General features: G+C 44.4%; 1 protein-coding gene across 1 annotated transcript; it reads left to right on the top strand.

The window, feature by feature from the left end:
- The first annotated feature begins 202 nt into the window (after positions 1-202).
- On the top strand, positions 203-21,525 carry OPRL1 (opioid related nociceptin receptor 1). Its single transcript, XM_033153748.1, has 3 exons — positions 203-469; positions 15,266-15,621; positions 20,406-21,525. The coding sequence occupies exons 1-3, from the start codon at positions 249-251 to the stop codon at positions 20,927-20,929; spliced, it is 1,101 nt and encodes a 366-aa protein (XP_033009639.1). The 5' UTR covers positions 203-248; the 3' UTR covers positions 20,930-21,525.
- The last annotated feature ends 153 nt before the right edge of the window (positions 21,526-21,678 follow it).

The raw sequence follows: 21,678 nt of genomic DNA, 5'->3' as shown, positions 1-21,678 counted from the left end.
CTTTCAAAGTCTCTCTCTGGCAGACCTCCTTCTTCAAGCGGGTTACAAAGGCATGACGTGATTGGCACGCGTGCAGTGCCCTTGCAGGGATACTGCTTTCTTTCCCTCCGCACGCCAAAATAATCTCGCCCCTGCCCTGTGCGTAGCTGTGCCAGAAATCTGGGTTACCGCGATTAACCCTGTGTCGTCTCGTCCCCACTCTCTCTGCACCTCCAGAGCTTCGCTGCTCCCGCCTCGCTGCACCCAGCATGGACCCCCTCCTCCACATCCAAGCGGAGGATGTCTACTATATGAGGAAGCTGGTCAACGACTCGTCCCTCTGGAACCTCAGCTTGGGCGAGTGGTTCCACAATGGGACAGCGGATGGCTTCCTGCCTATGGGCATCAAGGTCACAATTGTCATCGTCTACTCCATCGTCTGCATCGTGGGGCTGGTGGGGAATTGCTTGGTCATGTATGTGATCATCAGGTAAGCCAAGCATGCAGGTGGGTTAACCCAGGAATGTGCAGCCTTCTGTGCAGAGAAGGGCTCTCCTTGACGGGAGATCATCGCTGCTTACCTTTGAGCATCTCTTCTCTGGCCTTCGAGAAACGTCAATAAAGGCGAGGGTTTCTCTGAGCATGTGCTAGATTCCTTCCTCTCACTGTCTTGTAACAGAGAATGGAGGTTTATCTAGGACATCAACTTGAAGCAGTCGCTTTTATGAGGCGTGTGCAGACTGTTCGGAACCCACCCAGTAGCACCGCCTTGTTCCAATCCTTACAGCAACCCTGCAGAGTAGGCCAGCGTTATTAACTCCATATTGCAAACGGGGTCTGGCCGCATGAGAGAAGGGTGGCTTGCCAAAGCCCTCCTCAAAAGCAAATGGGTTCGTTCTTCATTTATTAGGATACTTGCTGTGGATTTGAACTGAGGACTTTCTATGTCACAAGCGGCTTAGATCTGCAAAACAGGGCAGAAGGTTGAGGCAGGTTGGAGTAACTTTCTGGAAGGCCAATTTGTCTGCATTGGAATGGCTTGGAATGATCCAATGGGGGGTCCCAATGGTATGACCATTGTGGGGAGTGCTTTGTTTGAACATGGGTAAACTCGGGTACCAATCCCTGCTTAGGCATGTGCGTCATAGGCTGGCCCTGGATGAGATAGTGTTATCTCAGGGCTCAACCATACTTCCGCTTGCTTCAGAACCTGCCCCCCAGGAAAACTCACTGTTTACTGCTGGATCAGAGGAAACATCCATCAGGTTTTCTCTGGATTGATGCTTGCTCTGATTTAACACTAAAGAGTGGGGTTTGGGGGGGCACAGTGGGGCAAAGGCAAAACAGCTAGGACTCATGCCTAGAAAGCCCAAGACAAGTGGAAAACTGCTTGGACCCATGTTTTCTAGGCACACATTGCCATCACTGCTACAGTCATATACAAGAGAACGAACTTGGATTTGCTTTCTTATCCCATGTACACAGCCGCATTTTCAAATACTCTTGTTGCTGTTTTCAATTATGTATGTTTAAGTACTATCGACATATGGTTGGTCACCCTCATGTAACAGATTACGTTTTTTTCCCCCTTAGTGATGATATGTTGCCACAATAGTGCACAGCCCATTGCAGAAACCTTTAAGAAGAAAATTCTTAAATTAATTCCAGAACTGGAGTTTGCTGCAGGTGTCTATTCCATCATTTCAATTGCATCAAATTTTCATTACCGATGCATTCATAAAACACTGCAAGAGAGAAGAAGGGACACACCATTGCCTCAAAATTCTTGCTGTGGGGTGTTTAATATATACAATGATGTCCTCTGCATGGGTAAAACACAGAGCACAAAATGGAACATGATGCAAAGATATATACCGGTACACAGTCAGTGCAAGACTGGGTTTTTTGTGGGGTGTTGGTGGTTGGCAGTGGGTTTTTTTTCCATGTTGGGGACGGGGGAAGCACAAATGAACCGAAGGAACTGAAAATGCATTCTTTATTTCAGTTTTTTAAAATCACTATTTATATGCCACCTGATAAAAAAATGGTCTCTGGACAGCTTTGCAAACAATAAAACATTACAATTCTAGATAACCCCAGAACAATAAAATAGTACGCAAATCCAGGGGAAACATTACATGTAAACATTTTACAGGAAGGCGTAAGACGGTATAGAGAAATGCACAGCATCTTCAAAAGCAAGCACCAGATCTAAACGTCTGTGGATTTACAGGTTCCCAACCTACAAAGGCCACAAAGAAGGTGCCAGGAGAGACTCTTTGGGGAGGACATCCTATAACCAGGGTGCCAGCATTTAGGAGCCCTTTCTCCTGTAGACACCTGTTGTACCTCACTTGGTGAGGAACCTGGAAAAGGGCCTTTGAAGTTAATCCCAGGATCCAGGCAGGTACACGTGGGAGGAGATGATCCTTCAAGTCATTTAGGGCTCTCCTTTGAATTAGGCCCAGAAATGTGCTGGACATCAGTGTATCTGTAAATCATAGAATCATAGAACTGAAGAGTTGGAAGGGACCATGAGGGTCATCTGCTTTAACCTCCTGCAACACAGGGATCTTTCGCCCAGCGTGGGGCTCAAACCCACAACCCTGAGATTAAAAGTCTCATGCTCTGCTGACAGAGCTTTCTCAATAGAGTTGCTTGGTAAAGCACTGGCTTAGAGATCTGAGCTGGTTGCTGGTTTGCTACTAAGACAAGTTCAAGGGGTTACTATTAGCGTAGCAAGTGCATAACCGCTTCAGACCAGCTTGTTTGAAGGATCTCCTTAACTACTCAACCACTTTTATCTGTGGAGGTGGCACTGTTTCATGTGTTACTTTGGAACTCCCTGCTTATTGAATCAGGCACGTGTGCTTATTATCCACTTTTTTGGCACCTGTTGAAAAGATTTTTGTTTAGGTAAGCCTATACAATCATGTAGAAGCTGAGATTAAAACACCTTTTAAATAATAATAATAATAATAATAATAATAATAATAATCCTGCTGTTGACTTTACCGTAATTATCTTTTGGATGATTTTAAAATACCTGTTACAGGTAGGTTAGCCGTGTTGGTCTGGAATGAATTTTTTATTTTATTTTGTTTTAAAATACCTGTTTTTAAACTGTGTTTTATTGATAGTTTCATTTTTTTTTATTTTGGTAAACTGCTTAGGAGTTTCATTACAATCAAGTAGTATGTACATTCTGTTAAATAATAACATGATCATGTCATCCACACCTTATTTACAGATTTTCCCATTATGTTTTAGGCTAACTGGATTTTCCAATTCAGTATTCAGTTTTTCTACACTTTGTGGAATTAGAATTTCATGAGTAGGAAAGGAAGCCTCAAATGCCCTACTGCTGCCCATCTGACAGAGAAGAAGTAGGAAATAGAAGCACAGTCTCTGAGTAGTATGCCTAGATTTATTTATTTTTTGGTGTTTTGAGGTATTCCTGAAAAAAAGAAAGAAAAGCTCAACCATTTTTTGAAATATATATCTGGCAACTCTACTGAGAGGTCCTAGGTCACCTGCAAATGGACTCAACCCTCAATTAAATTCAGTCCACTAGGGCCAAAACCATTGGGCATTTAAGTTAGATGATTAAAATCATAGAATCATAGAATTGTAGAGTTGGAAGGGAACACAAATGTCATCTGGTCTAACCCGCTGCAATGCGAGAATCACAGCTGAAGAATCCTTAACAGCCAACCTTCAATGAAGGAGAGTCCACCACCTCCCAATGGAGTCTATTCCATTGGTTCTTACCAGAAAAAAACGTTATTCCTAATGTTTAGTTGGAATCTCCTTTCTTGCAATTTGAATCCATTAGTTTGGGTCCCACCCTCTGGAGCAGCAGAAAACATACTTGCTCCATCTTCTTCATGGTTTGGAACCAGGCGCAATCAACATGCATGGACTCTCCTTAGCTAGAGCAGATCTTCTTCTCAGTTGTGTGGATGCCGGTGGGGCTGGGTAACAGGAACGTATCAGAGGGGGGCGTGAGCTAACCAGGCCATCCTAGGGATGGGTAGGTCTGCCAACATTGGTTTTCTCTCCGGGATGCGGGTGGCGCTGTGGTCTAAACCACTGAGCCTCTTGGGCTTGCTGATCAGAAGGTTGGCGGTTCGAATCCCTGCAACGGGGTGAGCTCCCAGTGCTCCTGCCAACCTAGCCGTTCGAATGAACGGCAGTGCAAGTAGATAAATAGGTACCACTGCGGCGGGAAGGTAAATGGTGTTTCCGTGGGCTCTGGCACTTGTCACGGTCCTCTGTGCGCCAGTAGTGGTTTAGTCATGCTAGCCACATGACTCGGAAAACTGTCTGTGGACAAACGCTGGCTCCCTCGGCCTGAAAGTGAGATGAGCGCCATCAATTTGTGATCATTATTTTTCAAACGCTTTTCTTGTAAAGGGGCTGATTAGGTTATTGATAATTTATCATGTATTTATTTACTTGATGAATTTCTCTTTTTAAAACATAAATTTTTATTGAATTTATATTGATTTACACAGACAAAAAAGAATACGTTAAGCAATATCAAATAAATATAATCATCTTATCCAACCATTCCCCAAAACACTTACACCATCAAATAAATTAGCTTTTATAATTATATAAGTTATTTAGGTTGTACTTTCTTCTAGTAACTCTATACCTTAACTAAGAGTCATATCTAAAGAAACAAGAACAAAAACAAAAACGAAAAACAAAGAAAGAAAGGGGGGGAAAACCCAAAACAAAAAACAAAAACCCATCCCCAATCACCCCCCCAAATATTCTATTTCTACACCCTCTACGCCGACTTCCTGACAAATCCCTTTGCTTCAACATAAGTTGATTTGAATGTTTACAACCCAGTATTATCTCATATACATAATTTCCAGTAGATTCTTAAATAATTTTTACTCCACATTCTTTCTTACAACTCATTAGAATCATAGAATCCTAGAGTTGGAAGAGACCACAAGGGCCATCCAGTCCAACCCCCCTGCCAAGCAGGAAACACCATCAAAGCATTCCTGACAGATGGCTGTCAAGCCTCCTCTTAAAGACCTCCAAAGAAGGAGACTCCACCACACTCCTTGGCAGCAAATTCCACTGTCCAACAGCTCTTACTGTCAGGAAGTTCTTCCTAATGTTTAGGTGGAATCTTCTTTTTTGTAGTTTGAATCCATTGCTCCGTGTCCGCTTCTCTGGAGCAGCAGAAAACAACCTTTCTCCCTCCTCTATATGACATCCTTTTATATATTTGAACATGGCTATCATATCACCCCTTAATCTTCTCTTCTCCAGGCTAAACATACCCAGCTCCCTAAGCCTTTCCTCATAAGGCATCGTTTCCAGGCCTTTGACCATTTTGGTTGCCCATTACCATTCCCTTTATTAACTTGATGAATTTCTCATTGCTGTTTTATGACGGCCAACGAATGGCAGAGTCATCCTCTGAATACCCGTTGGTGGAGAGAAAGCTGTTGCGCTCAGGTCTTTCTCGTGCATTTCCCACAGACACCTGGCTGGCCACTGTGAGAACAGGATGCTGGACCAGGTGGCCCATTGGCCTGATGTAGCTGGAATTGTCTTATAAGGCAAGGAGTGAGGCTGGTTCTATAGACATTGGAGAGGACAGTTGAGAAGTGATTTATAGATAGAGGATTAGCACTTAAGACAGTGTTCCAATGTCAAATAGTTCTTACTGTCGGAAAGTTCCTCCAGATGTTTAGTTGGAAACTCATTTCTTGTAACTTGAAGCTCTTGGTTTGGGTTCTAACGTTTGGAGCAGGAGAAACAAGCTTGCCCCATCTTCCATGTGACAGCCTTTTACATATTGGAAGATGGCTATCATGTCTCTTCTCGTCTTTTCAAAAGCTATTTTTTAAATTAAAGCTTTAAAAACATGTAACAAAAAGCGATATACAAAAATTAACATAAAAACTGAAGGAAAAGAAAAGAAAAGAAAATACTTCCAATTTTCTGTCTATCAGCTTTCTAGACTTATGCAAACTCCTTGTTCCTTTTTTCAGTCTTCAAACCCAGATAACACAAGCTCATTATCCTTTTTTGCACAAAAAGTCCATAAGCGGTTTCCAATCATTAATAAAAGTCAACAATGATTTTTCTCTAATTAAACACATCAGTTTTGCTATCTCAGCCAAGTCCATTAATTTCAATAACCATTCTTCCATAGTAGCTATCAGATCCGGCGGCAGAGGGTTCAGCTGCGAGTGGAGGATCCTCCGCACGAGGCTGCGGTGGAGCAATGGCAGTTTGTGCCACTGCGCCCGGGCGTGGCGGTGAAGCAAGCCCCCCCCCCACGGGGTGTCTTCTTCTCATCCCCTCAAAGATGGCACCCGGGGTGGCCCGTCCCCTCCACCCCCACTGATCAGATCTCCTCTCAGTCTCCTCTTTTCCAGACTAAACATAGCCAGCTCCTTCAATCATTCCTCATAAGTCTTGGTTCCCAGATCTTTGATCATCTTGGTTGCCCTCCTTTGCACACGTTCCAGACTGTCAACATCCTTCTTAAATTGTGGTCCCCAGAACTGGAAGCAGTATTCCAGGTGTGGTCTTACCAAGGCAGAACAGAGTGGTACTATTACTTCCCTTGATCTTGACACTATACTGCTGTTGATGCAGCCTAGAATAGCATTAGCTTCTTTTTGCTGCTGCATCACATTGTTGGCTCATGTTCAGCTTGTGGTCCACCAAGACCCCATGATCCTTTTCACATGTACTGCTAGTAAGCCTGGTGTCTTATATTTGTGCAGAACTTGACACTTGTTCCTATTGAAATTAATTTTGTTAGTTTGGGCCCAGTTCTCTAATCTATTAAACTCATCTTAAATCCCAATTCTATCTTCTGTGGCATTAGCTACCACTCCCAGTTTGGTGTCCTGAGGTCACCCGGTGAGCTTCATGGCCAAGTCAGGTTTTGAACTCTGGTCTCCCATGTTGTCGTCCGACGCTCTAACCACTATCCATGCTAAACCAGTTCACTGCAGTGTTGGGTTCCACCATCAGTTCATTTGTGTCTTTCCTCCTCTCCTATCTTGCCACCGTGCTTGTGTGCACTGACAAAACACTGCAAGAAAGGCAACTTTTGGTGCAATCAATTGAACAAGCGATTACTTGGTCTGTGCACAGCTCCTCTCCATCCACCCCATAGCCTCAATATGGGGCTCCTGAATCAGGCTAACTTTCTCTGGGCCCACCCAGGGACCCCTTAACCCACCCCAGATTCAGCCCCAAAGCAATTTGGGAGGGGGGTATTTTAGAGTTTTTATAATTAAAATAAAATAAAATAAAATCCATGCAGAACCCCAGTCCTGCAGAAAGCCATCTAATTAGATTTTAATTTGATCCTGACTTGTTTTTAGGAGGTATAATAATAATAATAATAATAATAATAATAATAATAATAATAATAATAATAATAATAATAATATATTTATTTATACCCCGCCCATCTGGCTGGGTTTCCCCAGCCACTCTGGGCAGCTTTCAACCGAATATTAAAAACAATACAGCATCAAACATTAAAAACTTCCCTAAACAGGGACGCCTTCAGTTGTCTTTTAAAAGTAAAATAGTTGCTTATTGCCTTGACATCTGCTGGGAGGGCGTTCCACAGGGCAGGTGCCACCACCGAGAAGGCCCTCTTAATTTAATTATTGTTTGAATTTATACCAGTGTAATTTATTGAATGTTAGCCGCCCTGAGCCGAGTTTCGGCCAGGGAGGGAGGGATACAAATAAAAGTTATTATTATTATTATTATTATTATTATTATTATTATTATTATTAAAATAAAATAAACATACAATTAGGACGAGTGAAGGAGACATTGCAAAATGTATTTGAAGACAAATTGGCTGCAAGAGAAAAGTGTATTCAAATGCTGGCAGATTTTTGAGAGGATTTCTCCCCCGTTTCCAATCTCAAACTGATCCGGAGATGTGAGGAACTGAATTTAAGATGGAGAAAATGTGAAATTGAAACTGACAGTTCTGTCCATTCCTTCATATTAGTTCTTCTTCTTCTTCTTCTTCTTCTCCTCCTCCTCCTCCTCCTCCTCCTCCTCCTCCTCCTCCATTGGCTAAGAAGATGTCTATTTTTAATAGCCCAGTCAATCATCCGCACAATTCATACTTCTGAGAAGTAATTAAATGGAAGCACTCAGGGAGTCCTGATCCCTGTTCACTACCTGTTAATCTTCCTTTGGTAGCAGGTAGCAGGCAGTTCTTCCAGTCTTCTTTCTTTCCCGCTTCTCATCATTTAGCCTCCTGGGGGTTCTTAAAAATAAAAAAAAATCCTAAGACTTGTCTGTAGTTATGCACTGTGGAGGGGTTATATTCTCCAAGAACCTTACATGCTTTCTTAAACTGAGAGGGGTAAATTTCAGGTGTGTGTATGTGTGTGTGCGTGCCTGCATTTCCTCTCCAAATCAACTCATTCATCCATCCGTCTGTATTTCCAAATCTGCTGGCTTCTTTCTCCTCTCCCTGCCTTCCATTTAATATCCTTATTTGAGAGCGGCAATAAAAGCAGCCACACGGCTGATGAATGCTCCTGCTGAGAAGCACCGCTCACAATTATTCTGCAATGACGTGCTGGGTAGCTGTGTGATTGTTTGCGTCTCTCTCGCGACTCGCCTTTCTCAGCCCTGCGTGCATTTCGAATCAAACGGAATGCAGTCGTGAAAGGTTTTCTCGCTTCACCCTCAGTAGAGATACTTAGGCTCATGTACTCCTGGTCCGACTTACAGCATACCAGACTGAAAAACAATAGGGTAGCTTTCTTTAAATATCCAATGAGGGTCTCTCTAAGGTTTTTTTTTTTCAGTACTGCCAAGTACTGCCAGTACAGTGGATGCTCGGGTTGCGAACGCGATCCTTGTGGGAGGCACGTTTGCAACCTGCAGTGTCTGCAACCCGCAGCGCTGCGTCTGCGCACACTTGGGTCGCAATTCTTTTTTTTTATTACAAGAAATTTATTGGTATTTCCACACAAAGCAAACAGAGCAAAAGCATACATACTACAAAAAACAAACTACAAAATACAAAGAACAAACAAAAGAAACAAATACATACCTAACAACCCACCTACCACAGGAACACAGGAACACAGCAATTTAATTATTTTAACCTTATTTCAGATCTTTCTTAGGGGACTTCCTCACATCCTCTCTTCTGCGTTCAGTTCAAATTTACTTTAGTAACTTTGTAACTACTTTAACTCTCATTTTACAAAAAAAAAAAAAATTCTTTCCAGTAGCACCTTAGAGACCAACTGAGTTTGTTCTTGGTATGAGCTTTCATGTGCATGCACACTTCTTAATCCTAATCTAGCATCTTATCTCTATCAATTTATTCATAACCATAATATAAAGCATAAAAAGAAATCCAATCTTAACTTCTTATATACTATTTTAACCTACTATACTATGTTAAATTGCTGGAATGGATTAATCCCTTTTGCGTTACTTTCTATGGGAAAGCGTCCCTTGGTTTTGGAACGCTTTGGTTTTGGAACGGACTTCTGGAACAGATTAAGTTTGAGAACCAAGGTACCACTGTATTAAAACAGTGAAAAACAACATAACAATCACAAAAGCAGGGTGGGTCCTCTCTCTCTCTCTCTCTCTCTCTCTCTCTCTCCCCCCCCCCCACTGGGGTATCTCACTGAAATCTCACCAGAACCACTGTCTCCACTGCTTCATGGGCCCCACCACATGACCCAGGCAAGGGAGGCATCCATGGGGGGGGCACCTTTCCATTTCATCTCTGCTGCCCCTGGTGTGGGGTTTCTGGTCTACAGAGTATTTAGTGTAATCATGATTGTGTTCATGTCCCACCAAGGCAGCAGAGAACACTGGGCCATGGCCTCGTTCCTCTTTAGGAAGAATGGTTTTCTTGCTTCCTTATTAATTGACCACCAAGGAAAACAGGCAGCAGAGGAGGGAAATGGGCAGCAGGAAGACAGAGACAAATGAAGTTAATATTCTTCCAATAATCTGATCTCTAATGATGACCTCAAAGAAATTGGCTGCGCATAGGAGGGATAAAATTAAATTAAATTTGAGTGCAGGGGAGGACAAGTACATTATCAGAAGCCCATGAAAGTGCTCCCATGCCTTTCATTCTTCTTTGCATTTCAGTCCTTATGCACAGACACATAGTTGCAACAGGCAAGTGGAGCAAGTCAAATGCAAATGTAATTAGCACTGAGTCAATGTCTTCGTGCAGAGTAATCAAAAGCCATGCTATATATAGGAATATCGACAGGGCAGGGAAACATACATCCACAAGTCAGGGAAGAAGCAAACTCCTTCTGCAAAAGATGTCCAATGGTGGGAATGCCAGATTTAGGGTGGCACGAGCAGTTCCCCCACACAGGGTGCAGAGCCAAGGGGGTGCAAAATTGAGCAGATCACTTCTCAGACACGCAACATGTGTTGGCACATCCCTTATGCAGCCAGCCTATGTAGATTCTTCTAACCAGTGTTTCCCCCCTAAAAAAAATGTTTAGGGGTACTCTCATTTTGACTCAAGAAAACCACCATTTTATAGTTCAAATCGGGGAAAATAAATACAGTAAATGGACAAAAGTACAAAGATTCACAAAATGTTTAAGGGTATGTGTACCCCTGCATGCCTCCAGAAAAAAGCACTGCTTCTAACAGTATGCTTTCACATTCTATATTCAGTTTTTACATCTCTTTACATATAGGCTAGCTATCAGCATATACCGGTACTATACTTTCTAGTACATGAGCCAGTTGTTGTTGTTGTTGTTGTTGTTGTTGTTGTTGTTGTTGTTGTTGTTGTTGTTATGTATTTTTTGTTTCTATACTGTAAACTACTCTGTGATCTTCAGATGAAGGGCTGTATATACATTTAATAAAAATAATAAAACTACTCACCAATTGCCCTAAAACTTCACAGTCTCCTTCACCACCAGAGGGAGGGGGGAATCCTTCCATCCTGCTTTTCAATTAAGAGACGGCTGCCTAATGACACCCAAACCGATGTTGAGACATGGTCAAACCATTTAGCTCTGGGAGGCATTACAGGTCAGCCTTTCCAGCTTTCAAATATGTGTTGATGGCTGGCGATAAAGCGGAGAGAATCCTAGATTAGCTTGCCCATATGTGGACGGACTGGTGCAAAAAGCCTCGCTTGTTTATTTAGATCAAGCACAGACAACATGTTCTGCAATGAGCGGCACATCTAAAGAATATTAGAAGCAAGCAAGCCAATGCTAATTGGCATATTTTAGTTGCACGTATTCAACACAATTTGCATATCAATTACATGGATAGGGTGACAGATGCTGGATAAAGTTGGAATTCTCAGTTCTTGGCCTCTGGGATTTTGCTGCAACAAGATTCAGTACTGATGCAGTGATTCTCATATTTTAATTTTTTTTAAACTTATTTTGCTGTCTGGCCGCAGGGCTTCCAAGCCCCCCCCCCAAAAAAAAGATGCAGAAGATGGCATTTCAGCAGGTGCAGGTTGTCATGCATGCAACACCTGCAGAAATCCCTTTCTTCCAAACAATGCTGTCTTCTTCATAGAATCATAGAATCTTAGAGTTGGAAGAGACCACAAGGGTCATCCAGTCCAACCCCCTGCCAAGCAGGAAACACCACCAAAGCATTCCTGACAGATGGCTGTCAAGCCTCTGCTTAAAGACCTCCAAAGAAGGAGACTCCACCACACTCCTTGGTAGCAAATTCCACTGCCGAAAAGCTAATCTAGGATTCACACCTACTCTGGCTTCGTGTCACACTTACACAGAGGCTATGCAAATGTCAGGATAATCAAGGATAATTATGCATCCTCATCATTAAGAGAGCAGTGGTGGGGAGTTCTCCGATGAGCCATGCCATCGATGGGCCACCCAACCCAGCCACTTTCTGTTGCAGGCAGGCAGTCTGTGTGCCTGCTCACCTGGCAGCGGTGACGTGGTAGTTTGGCAATACCACTGATTCAAGCACCAGGCAGCGTGCCTGACCTTACTGACCCAACTACTTCAAATATGCTGGACCTGATGTACACAGGGCTGGTGTAATTAGGAACCTAGTGGTCCATTGTGGAGTCCATTGAGGGGTCCATCGAGAGCCAGTGTGGTGTAGAGGTTAAGAGCAGTGGACTCGTAATCTGGTGAACCAGGTTCGCGTCTCCGCTCCTCCACATGCAGCTGCTGGGTGACCTTGGGCTGGTCACACTTCTTTGAAGTCTCTCAGCCCCACTCACCTCACAGAGTGTTTGTTGTGGGGGAGGAAGGGAAAGGAGAATGTGAGCCGCTTTGAGACTCCTTCGGGTGGTGATAAAGCGGGATACCAAATCCAAACTCCTCCTCCTCCTCCTCCTCCTCTTCTTCTTCTTTTTCCATTAGGAACATGGGGTACACCTAGATCAGTAGTCAAGGAGCTGTCAGGCAAGCACAGGCCATCCAAAGGGCAGGAAAGAATGTGAGGAACAAAATACAATTAGCTTCTATTCACAGAAAGTAATGACACAGCAGAGATCCTCTGGCTCATCTTGCTGAGACATTGCTGAGACTGACCACTGGGCCCACCTTCCCCTTCTAGGCTCTCACTCTGGATCCATCCCAAGCAGACAAATGCTGCCTCGAGAGGGGAGCTCTTCCTCTGGGCACTGTCTGGCCCATTGTTCAGCAACGTGCAGGACTCTCCTCTAGCCAAGTGTCAAAGGGAGGAAAACCAGCAGGACTGGGACTCTCCTGCTGCTAGGTAGCAACGGCAACCTCTGACTCCTCTCTGTCTGAGTCTGCACTCACACTGTGACTCTTTTCCTCTACACCTGTCCTGGAAGGGCCTCCTTCATCTGACCCACCTTGATCACTCAACCCCCCTGCCTCTAGCACCTCCCAGCTCATTCCTTCCCCATACTGCTCCCCAGTGTCCCACTGTCAGGAATGAGCCAGTTCCAAGCGAAGGTTTGGAGCCAACTGCAGAAAGCGGCCAGGAACAGAAAGGCTTAGATATTAGTCAGGCAGGGGAGAGCCGGCAGTTGCAGACTTCAGCTCTTTCTGACCTAGACGGGCAGGCTGATAAGGCAGTAGCTGAGAGCAGGCTAGAACACAGCCAAAGCTCACAGGAAGCTCAAATAGGCACAAATAGACAGCCTCTCAGAACAGGAAGAGGTTGGAGCTGACCCACTAAGTCCAAAGAGTTGGTGAATGGGAGGGCTGCTAAATAGGAAGAAAAACAAGAGATGTAAGAGTCGTAAGTTCAATATCTTATGTGGATGCCGGAAAGAGTCTTCAGAAGGGTCATCTTGAGTAATGATGCCAAAGGCTTTGTCAGAGCCATCTGGAGCTTCTTCTTTTTTTGCAATAAATCCGCCTTTTTAATTACCTACACTTACTGTGTTAGGAAGCTGGGAACCCGGACCCCTGACACCCACCACCATGACCCAGGGTCTAAGCCATGGTCTTCTGTGTCATCTGTGGAGGGCTCTTGGGCAGGTGTTACCTGGTACATTTCCTCATCCAGCCACTCCCTAACATCAGTACAGTGGTACCTCTGGTTAAGTACTTAATTCGTTCCAGAGGTCCGTTCTTAACCTGAAACTGTTCTTAACCTGAAGCACCACTTTAGCTGATGGGACCTCCCACTGCCGCCGCGCCGCCAGAGCACAATTTCTGTTCTTATCCTGAAGCAAAGTTCTTAACCTGAAGCGTTATTTCTGGGTTAGCGGAGTTTGTAACCTGAAGCGTATGTAACCCGTCGAAGTACCACTATATTGCCTACCCTGATTGGCAGAAGCTCTCCAGGGTTTCAGGCAGAGGTTGTTCCTCACGTTACCTGGGGGTGCCGGGGATTGAACCCGGGACCTGCTGCATGCGAAGCAGATGCTGCGCCACTGAGCTATGGCTCCCCCCCCCCCAATTAAAATGGCAAAGCCAGCTAGTTTAGGCATGGAGCCCACAGCTCCAGTCGCTGCTGGCCGTTGCTTTAGCAGCAGCCATGGGACCCAATGGTGGAGGATTTGATCCTGGCAGCAGGGGGGCACTTCCTGCAGTCTCCATACGTCATCCGGTGGCGGCAGACCTGCCGTGGTGACTCAGCCCAGTTGGCTCAACCCTGCCACACGAAATCTTCTTAATTGGAGTTGCTGGTGATTGGATTTGGAACCTTCTACGTGCAAAACATGTCCTCTGTCACTGAGCTATATACATGCTCTTTTCTCTGGACCAACACATCTACGGAGTGAGTTTTTTTGCCTGATGACTCATGCAGTCCTTTGTGCTTAAATATATGGATGCAGTGATCGGCCCTTATTCTGGAGTCAATGAACCCTTTCCCTACACACACACACACACACACACACACACCTGGAAATATTTTTATCTGTTTCCCCCCAACAATGGTAAAGATTCACTTAATAGTAAATAACTGGCTGTGTGCTTGTATTCTTTTAGCAACATGCACACCTAGATTCATCTGGTAGTTGCACACATAAACCGCCATCAGGAAGCTGAAGAGGAACGAGAGTGTTTGTGATCATAGAGAGGATAGTGTAATCTTGAAATCCCTGCATCTTAAAATAAATAAATAAATAAATAAATAAATAAATAAATAAATCTTTAAATCCTGAAGCTTGAAATACTTTTTCAGGTATCGTCGAACAATGGCAAATAACCACAGTTGTGGAGAATACACAAAAGGAAAGTAGAATATTTTTTAAATCAGGACATGGCTAAGTATAATTATTTAATTGCACATTGAGATGGAAAATGGCTCTGTATCTGTGAAGGGAACATGGAAATTTCCACTGGAGCTAAGCAAGATCTCTCTGGGTGTCTAATAGGTTGATAATGAACCGAGAATGTATCTCTGCTGCTCTCCCAACCCATCCGAGTTGGAATCTGTGTGCAACAATCTGAAACAGATTTTGCTTCCAACATGCCTAATTGTGGAGGCTGCTGGATTTAAAAGGCGGCAGGAGCTTAGCAAATTACTCTCCAGGTGGTGCAGTGGGTCAGTGCATCTGGCTGTTAACCAGAAGGTCGGTGGTTCGAAGCCTTGGGGCAGGATTCCTGCATTGCAGGGGGTGGACTAGATGACTCTTGGGGTCCCTTCCAACTCTACAATCCTATGATTCTATGTATTGAACTTGGCCAATACATAATTGAATGGCTTTACAATTCCTTGTAACAAGATGGTTATTATTTTTTAAAAAGTAGAGTTTTAAAATGTCGCACTGAAGACCAGACCCGTTTATCTGTTCATTTTTGCGTCTTTCTTGCACTAGGTTCACCAAGATGAAGACGGCAACCAACATCTACATCTTTAACCTGGCCCTGGCTGATACCTTGTGCCTGATAACTTTGCCTTTCCAAGGCACCGATACCTTCCTAGGTTCCTGGCCGTTTGGAAATGCTCTCTGCAAGATTGCCATCTCCATTGACTACTACAACATGTTCACCAGTACCTTCACGCTGACGATGATGAGCGTGGACCGATATATCGCCATCTGCCACCCTATCAAGGCCCTGGATATCCGCACTCCCCACAAAGCTAAAGTCGTCAACGTCTGCATCTGGGCTTTGGCCTCCGTCTTTGGCATTCCCGTGATGGTGATGGGATCGACCGAGAACGAAAACGACGGTGAGTGAAATGAAATATGTAAAGAATGCAAGATGGGTTGTCTATTTTAAAAGGTCATTATTAAAATCTATGGTGTGACGCGTGGCGCTGTGGTCTAAACCGCTGAGCCCCTTGGGCTTGCCGATCAGAAGGTTGGCGGTTTGAATCCCCTCGACGGGGTGAGCTCCCGTTGCTTGGACCCAGCAGTTCGAAAGCATGCTAAAAGTAGATAAATAGGTACCACTCTGGCGGGAAGGTAAACGGCGTTTCCATGCGCTGCTCTGGTTTCAGTGTTCCATTGCTGGCCACATGACCTGGAATCCTGTCTGCGAACAAACACTGGCTCTCTCGGCCTGTAAAGCGAGATGAGCGCCGCAACCCCAGAGTCGTCTGCACCTGGACTTAACTGTCAGGGGTCCTTTACCTTTACCTTTTTAAATAAAATCTATAAACTTGCTTCTTCATTCAGGCTGCAACCTAAATGCCACTTTCCCCAGGAGTAAGCCTCATTGGATTCTTCTTCTTCTTCTTCTTCTTCTTCTTCTTCTTCTTCTTCTTCTTCTTCGATCACTCGTAGCTGAGTAAGATTGTCTTCCATAAACACAGTTTTAACAATGAGTCCGTAAGTGACAGTGGAAGCCAATTCTGGATCCACATGTTCTTCCACAGTGGGGACATTGGTTTCCGGGTGGGAGTTGATCATGGTGTGGATTTGCCAAGCGTGCCTTCCTCTTAGCACATTTCTCCCTTGCGTCCTGAGTTCAAGTGTCTTCAAAGCCCATGACACCTTTGGTAAAGGCTGTTCTCCAACTGGAGCGCTCGCAGGCCAGTGTTTCCCAGTTGTCAGTGTTTATGGTACTTTTTAAAGATTTGCCTTGAGAGAGTCTTTAAACCTCTTTTGTTGACCACCAGCATTACCCTTTCCATTTTAAAGATTGGAATAGAGTAGTTGCTTTGAAAGACGACCATCAGGCATCCGCACAACATGACCAGTCCAACGAAGTTGATGTTGAAGAATCATTGCTTTGACACTGGTGATCTTTGCTTCTTCCAGTACACAGTTCGCCTGTCTTCCCAAGTGATGTGTAAAAATTTTCGGAGACACCGAAATTCAAGGGGACTTTTGCATGAGTAGACATGGCTAGGATTGCACTGGTAGCAAACGAGTTGGATTAAATCCAACTTTGGTTCATCCATTTCAACAGCTCCACTCTGAGTAAAATGCAGTTGAATGAGTCCCAATGTTTTCCTAAAATGCATAACTGCCACATTGACCTTTAACTTATGCCAACCTTTGCTAACCTTGTAAAAATATGGACCCAACGTGCAGCAGGTTTGAAAAATGTGTGTCAATATTGGGCTGGGGAAAAAGACTAGAAAATCATTTGCAGATGATCTGGACTACAATACCCATCATCCTTGACCATTGGCCATGTTGACTAGGCTGATGGGAATTAAAACCCAGAACATCCAGAAGGCACCAAATAGCCAAAAACTGTTGGCAGCAAGGCCTTCAGCCATGGTTCAAAGACTAATTCTCATGACCTGGATATTCCTTAATTTATTGGTGATTGAGACAAATGAATGACTTCCTACCCATTGAATGAGAAATCTACCAGAAATTATAGAAGATGATGCACTTGTAGGGATATAGGTCCCTTCCTGGAGTGCTTTGAAAAGAAGAAAATCACAAGAAAGGACATTTCTTTCTTTCACTGTTTCCCCAACCTTCTGTGACGTTCAGCTTTGCTTTTCAGACTATACAAACAATTCAAATTCAGCTACCTGTAGAAAGATATTACTTTGTTGTAAGATGGCTCTGATGGGGTTGGCTAAGGTGCAGCAATATATTTTTGCAGTGATTCACTATGTAGAATCATCTGCCGGCAATATATATACCACTCACTATAGACACACACACACACACGGCAAAATGTCCCCATCCAATTTTGCAATGCATATCATTCAGAAGGTGTGTGTATGTGTGTGCATTTGGATCCAAATGCCCACTCCCCCATTTTGCAATCTTCAAAAGTGTGTGTGCTGGTAGTGGGGCGTTTGGGCAATTTTTTGAGGGCCAACTCCTGCCATACATAAATATCATGACCTCAATCTAAGGGGCGTTTGGGGAAAATAAAAATCTCAGCTGCCAGCCTTTGGCAAGAGTCCTGACACAACTGCAAATCAGGGAATGAAAGCAGCATCAGGTAAACTTGGGGGAAGCCTTGCCACCCTCCAATTTTATAAGCTGAAATGTCTTAGCAGAGAACTTTCACAGTCTTCCAATGCCATCATGCAGTGTTAGGGTTTTTGCTTGTTTTTGTTTGTGTCAATTGAATTTTGGATCATTTCCCCCCACTGTATAATTAATTTTGTAGTTTGTTTTAAATGGCGATGCTTGAAAGCAATACCTAACAGGCTGGAAGGGAAAGGTCAGGGGAAAACTATGAGTGTCTAGGGGTGAGCAACAACCACCCACCCACTCATCTAGGATGATGGATGAATCTGCCGATTTCATTTTCTCTCAGTTTATCATTTCCCCAGTCTTAAACAATTCCATTTCAGCTTGCGTCTAGGGCGAGTTATCATGAAAATTCATCAGCATTTTCATGTGAATTTCTGTGGATATACACATTGTTTTTTGCAAAATCAAAAATTCTTTCCAGTAGCACCTTAGAGACCAACTGAGTTTGTTCTTGGTATGAGCTTTCGTGTGCATGCACACTTCTTCAGATACACTGAAACAGAAGTCACCAGATCCTTAAATATAGTGAGGGAGTGGGGAGGGGTATTACTCAGAAGGGTGGTGGGAACGGGGGATCAGCAGATAGGTGTGGAAAACCTGTTGACGACTGTAATTAGTCTTGCAGGGAAAGGCAAGGGGTGAGATGGCTAAAGAGAGCTTTGTTATGTATAATGAGATAAGAATCCAATGTCTTTGTTCAGACCAGGTTTCTCCGTGGTTTTAAGTTTGGTGATTAGTTGTAATTCAGCCACTTCTCTTTCCAGTCTATTTCTGAAATTTCTTTGAATTAAGACAGCTGCTTTGAGATCTTTTATAGAATGTCCTGGGAGATTGAAGTGTTCTCCTACTGGTTTCTCTGTCTTGTGATTCCTGATATCGGATTTATTTCCATAAATTTATGTCCATTTATGTCCATTGTTTTTTGCATACACGTTTCCCTAGAAAGCATTTTTCTTCGTATTTTTCATGAATATAGGCACATTTCAGTTCATGCTATTCAGCTGGAGAACTGAATCCCATTGTTTCAAAAAGGGTTAATTTTGAAAGATAAATGTGCTTCAGCTCATGTCCCCCCCCCCCCCCCCGGAACTGCAAAATAGGGAGCTTGGCATTAAAACGCAAACCAAACTGAATTTCTCCCCCACCTGGTACATTCATCTCAACCTCACAGCTACATTTTCATATATCAGCCTCCTCCAACCTGGTCCCTTCCAGATGTTTTGGACTACAACTCCCATCGTCTCCAGCCAGTGCAGCTGACTGGGACTGTTGGGACCTGTAGTCCTGAAATTCTGGAGGGCATCAGGTTGGGGAAGGCTGCCCCACACCTTGGCATTGTCTGGGTAGGGGGCATTTTGCTTGGAGATGGTAAAAATCCATTTCAGCTTTGCTTCAGATGCACGAAGCTGGAATCGTTCTTTAAATGCAGCAGTGGAAGCCTCTATGCAAAGTGCGGCATCTTTGGAAGAACCCTGAAGCAGAGCGCTGTGAAGTTATTAGTCCACCTGTCAGCAAATTTAGTAAAGAGACGTAACTCCAACCCAGGCAGCCAGCACCCCATCCCAATTCTGGGCACGACAACAAGTTACAAAACCAAAATAATCCTCCGGGCTCACTAGTAAGACTCGAGGGGCCCATGTTTCCTTTCCTGACTGCTTGCCAAGTGTGAAATAACTCCGAGTAATCTTGAGCTTACATGCGCTCGGCTGGGGTTTTAATGCCACCCAAGACATATCGCTTGAGCTCCCAGAACAATTTGGGGAATTAAGGTGGAAGGGAAGACTTGTTCAAGTGCTTATGAAGCCCAAAACATCAGATGTTCCTCTTGCCTGTAGATTAGTCCTCTTGCTGCTCACCAGCTAAATTTCATCCCTGGGTGTGCCTGTGTTTCTATCTAGCTCCCTAAAAATTATTGATAACATTCATATCCTTCCACAGACATCTGAAGGCAGCCCTGCATCGGGATGATTTTAATGTGTGGTGTTCAATTGTGTTGTTGTTGTTGTGTTTTTGTATACTGAGCATGCATTGTGACGTCACGACGTGTGTGCAGCCTCCTGGGTGGACTGTGGATGTGTGGACATGCGCAGTCCACCCAAGATGGCGGGTGCGATCAGCCGGCGCCCCTTCCGACCGGCGCCGCACCGCACTGTGCTGCTATTTGCCCGCTGCAGCCTTAAAACTCGGCGTGGCGCGGTGCAGCGCCAGTCGGAAGGGGTGCTGGCCGATCGCGCCCGCCATCTTGGGTGGACATGTGCAGTCCACCCAACTTAGTTGGTCTCTAAGGTGCTACTGGAAGGATTTTTTTTGTTTTTTATTTTGTTTTGACTATGGCAGACCAACACGGCTACCTACCTGTAACTTGTAGATTCAGTTCTTTACACTCGGATGGTATCATTGCAGATTGTAATACTCCTCCACCCCAAGATTATAGATGCCCCTATTGTCACTGTGTGTTTTGAATCTCTCTCCCTATAACAAATGATATATGAATGGCTGGAGGTCCATTATTGAAGAATTAGCGTGGCCAAACTCTTTCTTTCCTTTTTTGCCTCTGCAGAGATCGACTGCCTGATCAGACTCCCCGAACCTGTGAATTATTGGGATCCAATATTTGGGATCTGCATATTCCTCTTCTCCTTTATGATCCCCGTCATGGTGATCACCATTTGCTACAGCCTCATGATCAGGCGCCTGAAGAACGTCCGTGTTCTCTCCGGATCAAAGGAGAAGGACAGGAACCTCCGCCGCATTGCTCGGCTGGTCCTGGTGGTGGTGGCTGTTTTCATAATCTGCTGGACCCCCGTCCACATCTTCGTCCTGGTCCGGTGCCTTGGGGCCAAGGCTGACAACGAGTTCAAGCTGGCCATCTTGTACTTTTGCACCGCCCTGGGCTACACCAACAGCTGCCTGAACCCGGTGCTCTACGCTTTCTTGGACGAGAACTTTAAGACCTGCTTCAAGAAGTTCTGCTTCCCGTCTGCCTTCCGAAAGGAGTTGCAGATGTCCAACCGCATGTGCAGTATTGCCAAGGATGTGGCTTATGCCTGCAAGAACTCGGATGGGACTAACAATCCGGCATGACTAGGCGTGGAAATCCCCATGGTACCTGTCAGCCAGCAAAGCCCGACGACCCCCACGTCGGAGTTGACTCAGATAACAGCTCTTTGAAGTACTAGTGTTTTGGCCCACAGGCAGCCAGGAGGAAGAACATAGGAGAGCATCAATTTCACCATGATACAGAAAAGTGACTTCAGATTGACACTCTTCTTTCTCTCTAAAGGCTGCATTTGGTTACGCCTCTTGGGTTCTGTAAGGCTACAGGTCCTGTAGACTTTGCTTGCTTTGCACGCACGCACGCACAGAGAGAGACAATTTGTTTTGAAACGAAGGAGGCAATGCCCAACGTGGGCAAGGAACATTTCATCACTATGTACAGCTTGAGTGACTTCAACACATCATCAGGCAGGGAATCAATTGAGAAAACATAACCTGGGGATTTCCTATGTGCTCTAAAAATCAAGCTTCATTGGAGCTACAGGCCAGAATGTTCGTTGAGACGGAACAATTTCCCCAAAATGTTCACGAGAACACGATGGCACACCTTGCACCGTTCATTTCTGCCTCGAGCAAGGGAGATCCAGAAGGATCTCTTCATGCATGGATACAGGATAAAGACCTACTAGGTGTTGGAGAATGCAATCTCTTTTGCATTGTTGTTGTTGTTGTTGTTTTTTTTTAAAGTGCACCCTCACTTCATCTGCAAAATCTCTCTAGTGAGCAACCCAAGAGGCTGAGATGATAAATATTAATCACTTTGATTAATGTACCTG

Source organism: Lacerta agilis, chromosome 6 (genome assembly GCF_009819535.1).
Source record: "Lacerta agilis isolate rLacAgi1 chromosome 6, rLacAgi1.pri, whole genome shotgun sequence".
NCBI lineage: Eukaryota > Metazoa > Chordata > Lepidosauria > Squamata > Lacertidae > Lacerta > Lacerta agilis.
This window is presented reverse-complemented; position numbering and strand designations above follow the sequence as displayed.

Coding starts and splice junctions, on each gene's coding strand:
- OPRL1 (XM_033153748.1), top strand. CDS start 249: ATGGACCCCCTCCTCCACATCCAAGCGGAGGATGTCTACTATATGAGG. Junction 470..15,265: donor GTCATGTATGTGATCATCAG/GTAAGCCAAGCA, acceptor TTCTTGCACTAG/GTTCACCAAGATGAAGACGG. Junction 15,622..20,405: donor GACCGAGAACGAAAACGACG/GTGAGTGAAATG, acceptor TTGCCTCTGCAG/AGATCGACTGCCTGATCAGA.